This window comes from Ylistrum balloti, unplaced genomic scaffold (genome assembly GCF_031769215.1).
Source record: "Ylistrum balloti isolate Yb309-2 unplaced genomic scaffold, AGI_CSIRO_Ybal_v1 Utg369640, whole genome shotgun sequence".
NCBI classification, from domain to species: domain Eukaryota; kingdom Metazoa; phylum Mollusca; class Bivalvia; order Pectinida; family Pectinidae; genus Ylistrum; species Ylistrum balloti.
The window spans coordinates 1,934,592-1,946,247 of record NW_026781901.1 but is presented as its reverse complement, the minus strand read 5'-3'; the positions used below and the strand labels follow the sequence as shown (position 1 = coordinate 1,946,247).

The 11,656-nt window shown below is 36.5% G+C and overlaps 1 protein-coding gene across 1 annotated transcript; it reads left to right on the top strand.

The window, feature by feature from the left end:
• Positions 1 to 233: 233 nt before the first annotated feature.
• Positions 234 to 11,332, top strand: LOC132553608 (uncharacterized). The gene is made up of 5 exons (XM_060217868.1): positions 234 to 263; positions 1,029 to 1,083; positions 1,765 to 1,863; positions 4,637 to 4,889; positions 10,783 to 11,332. Exons 1-5 carry the CDS (start codon positions 234 to 236, stop codon positions 11,330 to 11,332), a joined length of 987 nt encoding a protein of 328 aa, XP_060073851.1.
• Positions 11,333 to 11,656: the final 324 nt, after the last annotated feature.

The window sequence follows — 11,656 nt, the reverse complement described above, 5'->3', positions numbered from 1 at the left end:
ATTTAATTGCAAATTGTTTGATTCCTGCATGCCTCTACAGCTGTATTGGAATAGTGATTCCCTGTTTGAGCCTTAGGATTATGACAGTATGAAAATGTGCTTAATTCTGGAAATGTGTTGAATGGACGCTTACTTCTGTTTGATCCAGAGTACTCTGAGACCTTCAAGTGCAGTTAGAAGGATTACATGTAGCCATAGCTGGGCGGTTCATACTCATTATTACGGACGGTATTATGTACGACGAAAGCGTCATGTGTATACGGGTATATAACAGCTTATACACACACCTTAAATTACCTTTAAGTTAATTACAATCGTTCCTTGATCCGTACAACACAAGGTACACGGAGGGGGACTTCCGATCTTGCCCTTATAAAGACTGGGGGCCACTGAAAAAAACTTTGATTGGTTAATTCACGCCCAATGTCGAGCATTTTTGATAACCCTTGTCTGAATGCTATCTTGCAGTGTGATGTAACATGCTTTTAATTTTAAGAGTTACGACTGTCACTTTAAAATGTTTCACAACCAATACCCCTCAGACTGAACGTATCCACATTAGAGTGGATTTACCTAGGAATTCCTAATTGGAGAAATTATGTGTGCGATGTGTCAGGTATCCGTTGGTAAATGGTAGTTAAAAACGTCCCTAGTCTAACAATCTTACTCCTTTCATAACGTCCATATAATGTTATACCTTCTTAGGTCTGTACAATTTGTATCAATGGCAGAGAATATATAAACGTGTGTTAACATCAGTTTCGAACATGATAATTTGTGTATAAAATCCTTGGGTACAGAACATCGAAATAACATACACGTTTAATGTTTACATCAAAAGATATACTTCAAAATTCAAAGCACGAAAATAGAATCGGACAAACCTATTATCAGATTAAAAGTCAACGTATTGTGAATGAGGTGTCATCTAAGAGTTGTCCCCGCGTTAAGAATTGTCTGCTGTGTATAGACCACCAGAAGCTACATACACTACAGACATGTTAACTTGTCCTGTTGTTGTTTTACAGACTCCCAATGGAGTACAGATAGGACCTATCAGGGTACCGGTGGCTAACACATACGGTAAGTTGTTTATCCAATTTTATCTTCAGTTTAGTTTAAACAATATTTTATTCAATAATCAGCAATTTGACAGATACGGATAATTTTATGGTATGGGAAAACAAGCTTAGAGCTTATATTAATTCCTTTCCCACTGTTATCTTTTGTCGTAGTTTGTTTTTGATGGGACAGATCAAAATGACAATCTAGAGAGTTTTTCAGGGGGCGGTATAATGAGATAAAATATGGGGAAAATGTCATGTTGCAGTTTGATATTTCGGGGAATGAAGTAAAAGTTAGAATACAGTAAAAACCTCACGTGTATTGGTCAAAGTTTTACTGAAGTAAACAGTGAGTGGTCATAGAACAAATATAATAGAACCTTGTGTTATGCAGTGTACAAGCGGTGTTTGGATTTAGTTATATGCTGTACACTTTTTGTTTGGATAAAAAACATAAAACAGCATTGAGGATCAGAGCTATGTAGAGGAATGCATAGAACTGAATATATCTAACAGAACGATAGTGAATTGTGTAAAACAGCCGAGCCGTGATAGTTTTAATGATGTTCTGAAAATGTCAAATACCTGAATAAAAAGATGCATGGTGGGATGAACTTTCATCTATATCTATACGATACCGTGAATTTGTGGTACATATGATTCATGGCGTTATCAGTGTTATCAAACAATCACCATTCAGGTCCCGAGAAGGGTAAAATCAACGTGGAGTTGGGCTCACCATTTTATGTCCACCTCCATGATATCCCTGAGTACTCAAAGATCTGCATTGCTCAGACCGGTAAGATTGTTGGATGTGTGGGATGTCATTTATTTCACTATAAATATAATCTAATTCCTCATCATCTGTCCGTGGAGAGATCTGACTCGTTGTCCTTATTCCCTGTCTACATATACTATATAAATATCTTTTGTTTATTTACACTATATGACTGTTATCAATAGACACCTTCATCTATATCTTGGAGCTTCTCTATTCAATCGTTAGCATTACCTTAATTATATATCTTCCTCCACATAAATGGCGAGACGTGAATGAATAACTGTCTTCATTGACGTTTTATCACTTATTCATATAATTCATTTACAGAAAAACCCAATCTTGAAAAAATGTTTAATTTGTTTAATTTTGCGACTTAAACGTACATCTCTTCCATCTACTTTTTGACTTGGGATCGATTTTGGTTTTCTTTGAATAGCCTCCAAGGTTTTCACAATATAGACCCATAGTCTCGCTTACGAGTCCTAGAGGGACGAAGTAATTGTATGATGTAATTTAATTTGTTTTAGCTCTAAATTCTTTACTCTAAATCTTTTTTGAAATTCGCTACATGTGTTCTCTTGTAAGTCTTTTGAAAACCCTTCCGAATATACATAACACAATTAGATATACCAATTTTGCTCAAATGCCAAAGCAGTTAAGCCCTGAAGTGATTTTACTGCAACGGGTGCTTTATGTATCAGTGAAAATTCCGAATGGCTAGACAAAATTTAATAGAGATATGACTGACCCATGGCGAGGTCGTCCAAGTCCCTGTCAAACCATTGGATATCAAATTATTTCGCTGACGACCAGTAATTAGCAGCTCGAAAGTTCCACTTAAATTATTATACAAAAGAATAACAGCACGTCCCATTAAAATGTTAGTGTGAGTTAATAAAAGGAAATAAACTGTATGATTAAAATATATATCTGAAATACAATATTCTTAAATAACCTGACATGAAATATGATGTATTAACATTATTTGTATAATTTTATATCATACATTACTATCATTACCATTGTCGTCATTGGCTCTTGAATCAATGTAAACAAGCTTATCATTTTCGTGTTGTTAAAGACATAGACATAACGTACCTTAACTTTGCAGACGTGACACACTCGACTTTGGTACACCGATTTAGGACCTTGACTCCATGGTCACTCAAGGTCAAAGTTGTACTATTTCTGAATGTTGTAAGTTAGATCAATGTTAGGCATCATAAGTTATGATAAACTTAATAGCTTACCAAGGTGATAATCAGAGTTCCCCGTAAGTAGGACACGGTTTACCCCAGTCTGATCTCCCCACGGCCCATAGCTGGTTACCGATGGTGTGCAAGTAATGCCTTTTCAAAATGTAAAAGAGGATTTGCATGTCTACCAAAACATTTTTGATAATTGCATGACATTGAAATACAATGACACAGATTAACTGCATGTACTAATTTGAATAATCGAATTGTTTTGGCAGACAAAACTAATAAAACTCGACAGGATGCAAGGTCTGACTTGAAGACAACATTTATTAAAACAGATACCACCGGTTTGGTTTACTATTGCAATGCTTGCATGTACATTTTTTTCTTTCATAATTTGATAGTGACTTTGTTTCTTTGATTTAAAATGTCTCATCAAAGGGTTTTTGTTTTTGTGAGTTTTCAAAGATTATGTTTTCGAAAAGGTTTTTTTAAATGCTGAAATTGTTCATTAATTACACACATCATCTATACATTACATGTGATACAAAAAGTTGTGCTACATTTTCTATCAGCAAAATTCAGTGTCACCATGCCAACGGTGTGGAAATATTTCATAATGTTATTACAAGTCGGGGACTAAATGTAATCGATAAAAACTTTTTCCAATTAATGTAAAGAAAACGATCGATGAATTTCGTGTTTCTTTATGTAAAGCGTGTGACATAGCATTGTTATCAGTGAAACATCATTGATTCATTCTATCAGTAGATTCTGTATTGGATAATACTATTGATCAAAGAAAGATCCTCTACTGCAACACTGAAAACATAATCAAATGAATCAATAGTGATGTTCAGCGTGGGCAACTTTTTCTCTCTAATTTAAACAATCACGCGCACTGTACTGAGTAAATGGCGTCAGAATCGAATAATTAGAAAAAGATATTTGCATCGTTAGGTGAGTGTTTTGCGAAGAGATGCATTTCCTTCGATATTTCACATATAATCAATAAAAAAAAGAGCTTGAGTGTATCGTGCCAAGATTCATGTTAATATTTCCACCATCGCAGTAAGAATTATGTGTGATTGGGAATAGCATGAGATGAGATGATTTGTGTAGACGTAATACAAATGGTGTGGTGCGGTGCCAGTAGATTCGACCTTAGGAATGGCAACATTTAGACTTGTTGGAGATCCAGTTTTGCTCGAATGGTTTCCAAATCCGCAAACCATTCCAAGTTCATTCAGATTAAATCCATTCATGTCTCAGTATTCTAATTGACAAGAAATACATTCAGCTATTTTTGTGTTAGAAATGTACATGATGATAGTCAGCACTGGTGCCTCGGTACTGTAGGTCATGTACGCGTGAGTCTGAGAGCCAGAACATCTCCTGATCGATACCTTTACTACAAGTGTGTAGAGTGATAATGGCGTCCTCCATGTCGATCCTAGAGAGTCCTACAGTATGTGTGTAATATTTGCCACATTTCCAGAATAATATCTTCACATGTGGTATAGGTAGGTATTTATTTGATGATTGTATGTTTCTGAGATAATTATTTCGCTTTGTTTTCGTTCCGTTGACAGATGTGGATAATGAATATGACAACATTATGAATAAGGCTTTGCGGTCTTATAAACTACATAGGGACAAAGAGCGGGCAGACACTCGACAAAAACTACTAAAAACCGCCTATAAAAGGCGATGGCATGTGCCCCACGCCCCATCACGGCCGGCTACTCCCGACCGGAAACCACGCCCTAAATCGTCCTTACCTCCTAAGATGGACGCCATCAAGGAGGTTTTAGAGGCAAATACAACCAACGGAAGTTACGACAGGTAATGTTTTCTATATAAGTGTAATATGATGGAGTAATTAATCACACGTCAGTCCTAGAAACGTGACCTGTGCTCTCAACTTGTGCATCAGAAAGGTCATCTGCCTGGATATTTCGGAGTACATCAATTATCGATCTCCACTATATGTTTTGATATATTTCACACTTTGAAAACTCTTTAATTATGTTTTATTGAAGTTTGTTTAAACCTTTGAAAATCCATGGAACAGTAGATCAGGCAACATCAATAATTATGAAATACCATCAGGGGAATTAAAACTCTTGCATTGAATGTCATGATTTACAGCTCAGCGAATGTTTATATTCAATAGTCTAAAATTGGCATTTTACCATATATATATTTCAACAATTTCCAAAAGTATACAGTTTGGAGGTTTTTTTTCAATTACGTTGTATCAATGAGTCGTCAACATACTGAGAATTTCTGCGTGAAACCTGAATGACACTCCATATCTGGTATCAGTGATGGTACTATATCAAGGTGACCGGTAGCCATTCCTCCGTGCGAGGTCTCAACTCACACACAAAAACAGATATACAATCAACGGGGAAGCAGTGTTGTAGGAGTTTTGCCGTGAAGACAGGACGTTGTGGGGATTGTATCGATTGACAGACATGCTGTAAATATTGATGCCGATATCGTTGAGGAGTTTGTCAATAATCCGGAACGAAATAATTCGTGATGAAAGATAAATTGGAGTGTAGATCCCCACGCGTTTGGGAATTAGATACATTGGAAACAAAACACTGGAAGCCTCCTGCATTTTAGTTAGTTTAGATAATGACTGTTTCCGGTATTTAACAGTTTAACACATACATGTGATACGTCAGGGATGGAAAACAAGCTTACAGCTGATATTAATTATCTACATTTTTATACATTGAATACGCTTATACCTGCAACTGTTTTGTTTAATAGGTTTTCCATTATGTAAGTAAGCACATTCATCTGATAAATTCCAATATCGTTTTACATATTTCCCGAGTAACCAAACCTACAAGACACGAGCTACACTCTTAACATTAAACTTTATTTGGAGGACCACAAGACCTCAACCATTCAAAATCAATGTCAAACAATGTTATTGACATAATATATATACATAGGATTGGGAATCAGACAGAGCCAGATCTAATGCAATAAATTAAAGGCAAACACTGAGCTGCATATAAACAGCAGAAACTTGGATATTTGATCAATCATGTCTGGCACACTTGTCGACGAAAATCTATATTTAAATCAAAGTTTCTATAAGTGATTTTCGTGTGAATTTCTGAACAGGAAAACACTGCGAGATGCGAAATAGAACTGGAAATATTGGCTCGCCTTACGCAATGGTACTTAATTATTCATAGTCTGTAAAGATGAGTAGTGTGACGGTAGATGAGGATTCTATCACCTACCAATGTGTTTGATGCCCTGGAGTTAAGCAGTGCTAACGATATAGTTAAAAATGACACACTCTGGAATATATTCCATATTTTTGTAGAAAATACTGATCAGTTCATCCGTAAATCATTGATAATTCTGTCCCCAACAATAACCTGGGGATATTTCGGCAAAGTATATCTAAAAAATTATATATTGCTGTGTTTATCGTAGGTATATTTACAAGGTGTTTTCTGTCGTTACCAGGTAAACAGAACTTCCATTAAGACATGCTAAGATGGTTACTGTAGTAACTAGGGTTATCTGACTCTGATTGGATACCATGTTTTATAAAGCATATAAAGCCTTATCTATTGTGTTAACGTCATATCACTCTTGTCATGTAAATGATATCCTGTATTGTAGGCTTTAAACCCTACACTAACTATACCGTTAGATATACCTATACTTACAAACACATCAAATGATAAGGTACTCTTCGTCGCATTGTTACACAACCCTGGTACCAATAATCAGACTATTGTTGGATGTCAATGACAATCATACATAATATAACGCTGGGAGTGGCGACAGCAGATTCTTACGAGTAAAACATCAGCTATACCGTCTTTATTACGATCAGCAGGCCGATTTTTACCGTAACTAATGCTTCTGTGCATTCTGTACCGTCTCTATCACGATCAGCAGGCCGATTTTACCGTAACTAATGCTTCTGTGCCTTCTGTACCGTCTCTATCACGATCAGCAGGCCGATTTTAACCGTAATTAATGCTTCTGTGCCATCTGTACCGTCGTTATCACAATCAGCAGGCCGAGTTTTACCGTAACTAAATACATATAGCAATAAGTTCATTCCGGGTTTGGTGGTGAGTAGGTGGAAACCATTTGTTTCAAAATGTATTTAAAACTAACATAATAATATTTACGTAGGTAGAGTCTTTACAATGTACGTGATTCATACATAAACATGTAAAATATTTACGAAAATATGATGAATTTAAATGAATGTTTTTATATTCTGTTTAAACGCCGATATGTTTTAAGTTAATTACTCGAGGGTATCACAGAAAGCAGTGGCACCTGTAAAAACCTGTTTATAGAGTTGTACCGACAAATCGATATCACAGCACTGAAATGAACATGTATATATCGGATCAAATGAAATATATGTTTACTCATTCGAGCAGAGCTTGCTTTAACACGTAGGACTACTCGTGTTTTTTCCTTCATAAACCAGCTTCATCCTTATTGATAGAATTGATTTGGAGCACGCCAGTCACGAGCATGTCAGGCGCTAAAAACTATGTCTCGTCCATTTGTCGGATCAATAAAATGTGATAAATTATTTCCGGTAAGTGTGAGATATTTACACGTGGTCACAGTGCCATAAACCTATTCTATAACAGCATAGGTCAGTAACTATAACCTTCTTACATGCATTCAACGCCAAACAGTGGTTACAATAAAAAACACTTTGTCTAAATTAACCAAAACAGTATATTTTCCTGAACAACTTATATTCAGAGGTTGCTAATTAACACAGAAAGATCCAGTATTTTTCTTCTTGTTTTTAAGAAAAACAATACAATGTGTTAGATACATGTGGGCCTGTCTTATGTAATAAAAATTATTACAAATCTTTATGCCTAGGACACAATTTTCAAATGCTGCTTCGATCGAAAGTTGCCGTTTCCTATTTGTTGTTCAAAACAAAACATGTCTCTCTTTCTCCATTCTTGTGGCATAACCTACCATATAATATATATAGTGATATTTGACTTTATATACTGTAAGTAACAATATATGCTAATGAGCAAATGATACCGACACACATCGTATTGAATATTCCTTCTGTAATACACGTCGTTTTAGGATGTATGATGCAGTACAAAGTGCACAGTCCTTAAGTTCTGAATATGTCTTATGGGCCTGTATTTATCACTTTGGCTGTGTGATTGTTATGTATATAAGGAATCGGAGAACATCACATACCAAGTTAGTTCCATAAACATTTTCAGGGGTAAGAATCATATACTGTTAAGAAAGTGCTACGTTTTATGAGAAAACAAGGCGTTTTCCCTTATGTTTTCTCCACCTTAAAATGTTCTCAAATTCTAGGCCCCGCCCTGACTCCCGTCTTGACCGCGCCTTACACGGAGAAACATGGAAAATTGTGAATATATCTGTTAAGTGTGCCGATGTGATGTTCTGTATGAACGGCGCGTGCATTGTGAACAGAAAAAACGTCACCAGTGTCCCTAAAGTTCAATATTAAAACAAGTGCTCTGTGAAGTCATTAATCAATATTCACTATCTCAAACGACTTTGTGAGTGGTGACAGCTGTACAGAAATATAGCTGCTGTAATAACAGACGACTAGAAGGAAAAGGCGTATGTTTTATGTAATGATTCTGTGTTGTTTCTTTGTGTCTTTTGTACCGTCTATGTCACGACCAGGAGGCCGGTTTTCTCCAGATCTAAATACATGTATCAATAATTTCAGTCTCTATTAGTTACGAGTCTGGTTTTCTCGAACAGTACAAACAGGTTACTTATTTAGATGTCGGTCTCCCCCACCTTGTTGGCTGCTGCCACACTGTAACAGATATATTCACAATTTTCCATGTTTCTCCGAGTAAGGCGCGGTCAGTTCGGAAGTCTGGGAGGGGTCTATAGTTTGAGAACATTTTAATTTGAAGAAAACATAAGGGAAAACGCCTTGTTTTCTCATAAACCGCAGCATTTTCTTTACAATTAATTATTCTTACCTCTGAAAATGCTTATGGAACTAACCGGGTAGGTGATGCTCTCTGATTCCTAATGTACGTAACAATCACACAGCCAAAGTGATAAATAAGTAATGTTATTCAGGCAGGTGCTTTTAAGCTGGTGCCTCATCATCGTGTATAGACAGGAACTAATATTTAAAAAATGCATGTCTTCTAAAAGTGGTATCTTGACTGTACTTGTAATGCCGAATTTCTGCATTAAATCAAACACTAATAGACGAAGCATACAACATAGCTTTTTCATCAGTCTTAAGTCACTGAATACAATTGGATTATGATATAGCCTCGTTCTCAAATATTTACCGTTCTCAAATCTTACTGATGTAAAGATACCTTTTCTATGTATACATATGGGAATGGTGTTTTTGCTACTTTGGAAATCTGACGCCTCAGTTCTTGTAAATAGTCATTCGATATACAGGGTTATAGTTTAAGCAGCCAACATCTGCCTAATTTTGTAATTTGTAGTCTTTGAATTATAAGTTATTTGTATATCAGAGGATGCCTGGCTGTACTATGCCGCAATGCTATGATTGGAAACAGTAAAACCAAACAAGTTGAGTCGAGTTGTCCTGAGGCTAAGGTCTAAACACATACATGATATATATCTTTATTGGCATTCCTAGAGTCTTGAATTATCGTATGGATGTACGTGGTGCATTTATTGTTACATAATATGATATCTTACTGTCGCCTGGGCAGTATTCTCTATGCCAGTTAAATCTTTGATATCCGCCTGTTTTTAGATTGTCCTTATCCTGTCAGGAAGATGTTCATGTACAACGTGATAAATCTATTGCTGTGCAAGTCGCCATGTCGACTCTCGAAATGTTGATTTAATGTTTTAACAATAAGTCGTTGATTTAAACGCTTTGCAGCATACCAAAACGTGTGTTTATAAATACAAACATGTTTGTCATTTTCATTAAAAACAACACATTGTAGTATACACTACAACCTTCAACGAATTTATCATCCCTTTTTTAGTATTGTGCTTTAGCAATTACGTCCACCTGACGTGTCATGTGACCTACGAGGTGTATAAAAATGTATGTAAATCTTAAACTGAATATACCAAGCTTACAGCTCGAACCACATCTATTTCGTATTTGATCAGTATCTACTGGAAGTCTCGTACATTGAGGACAAATAATTGTTATATTATAATCGCCCGATCAGTAAATTATATTCACACATCTTTATTCAACAGTCGTAAACAGTAATGCCTCTGAATATTATAGTGATGATCGAGTTTTGATATCGTAGGAATGTAATGACTACAGACATATGTATCGTGTAGTATAAGTCATCATTTATATGGATATTCCAGTCTTATCGTTACAGGGACAAAGGAAGACTACATGGTGCGCCGGTGTTATCCTACCCCAATCAGAATTTTCGAGTTTACAGAAATTCCTTCATTTATAATTAAACTTAACATATCTCTGAATCGCCATCATTTTTCTCTTATATAGTTTTTGTTCTATTTTGTTAATATGACTGCCGTGTTGAACAGCAAAGAAATTAGCGCTCTCACCATACACTACACATGCCTTTCTGTTCAATAGCATTGATATACAAAATATTTGCCCATTGGGAGAACCTCTTTTAGTATTCCTTTACGATTGTCAGGTTGTTACAATTTTTTGTTTTGTAGTTGAAGTACTTGTAATAACTGTTTTCTATGATTGCAGTACGGAACCGAAGAAGCCCGTGGACGTGAAACGTGTGACCTTGTCAATGGACGCCCCATCCATGTCCAGCTCGTACATGAGAAGGAATCAACAGACCAGCCAGTCGTGGTACAGCCAAAGCTGTCCCTCAACCAGCTATCTCCACAACCACATGATGCGACAGTACCAGTCCAGTGGTTCCGCTAGTCCGGCCTCCTCCTCCTCAAGTAAATCTTATTCCGGTTCCGGTGCATCGACCAGAGCCTCGTATTCACCCCAACTCAAGAAAAAGACTGACTCGTCTCCCAAAAAGAGACCAGAATCTGCAAGGACAAATTATTCTTATGATGGAGGTATATTTGTACCTAACAAACCCAAACATGACTACTTTGTGATTCACCCAGATTGGGTGTCGGAAGCCATGTCCATACAGAAACTGAGTCTGAAGGAGCGCCGCCCTGTCAGCAGAACTGGCACGTGGCCCGGCAGACGATGTAAAAGTGCCCCGCCTCCCAAACTTCGTAACCCTATCACGTGGGACGTTGTACATGGAGAGGATAGTAAATATTGAAAAAAATATATAAATATTGAATTAAAAGATATAATCAGTGGTGATCGACAGCACTCATATCGTGGCTTCCTGGGTTTGCCGAGTTTATTGTGTGAAGAACCAAACGAATTACAAATTCTGTACTGAAGTTCAAAGGTCATGTCTTCGTGGATTTGATCATCGTGCGCGAATCGCTCTTCTTGCTTACATATTGTGTTGCTATACGCATGGACGCAGTGGATTATATAGCTGTATGTGAAATGTCCCGTCAAGTAGAACTCGGATATAGATCAGTTAGTGAACATACAGGCATTGATATAGGTAACAAGGGTAAGATTTATAGAA

What these genes read in the sequence shown, in the direction of transcription:
- LOC132553608 (XM_060217868.1), top strand. Translation starts at nt 234, where the DNA reads ATGTACGACGAAAGCGTCATGTGTATACGG. An exon ending in AAAGCGTCATGTGTATACGG is followed by an intron (nt 264 to 1,028) that starts GTATATAACAGC and finishes GTTGTTTTACAG; the next exon opens with ACTCCCAATGGAGTACAGAT. An exon ending in ACCAACGGAAGTTACGACAG is followed by an intron (nt 4,890 to 10,782) that starts GTAATGTTTTCT and finishes CTATGATTGCAG; the next exon opens with TACGGAACCGAAGAAGCCCG.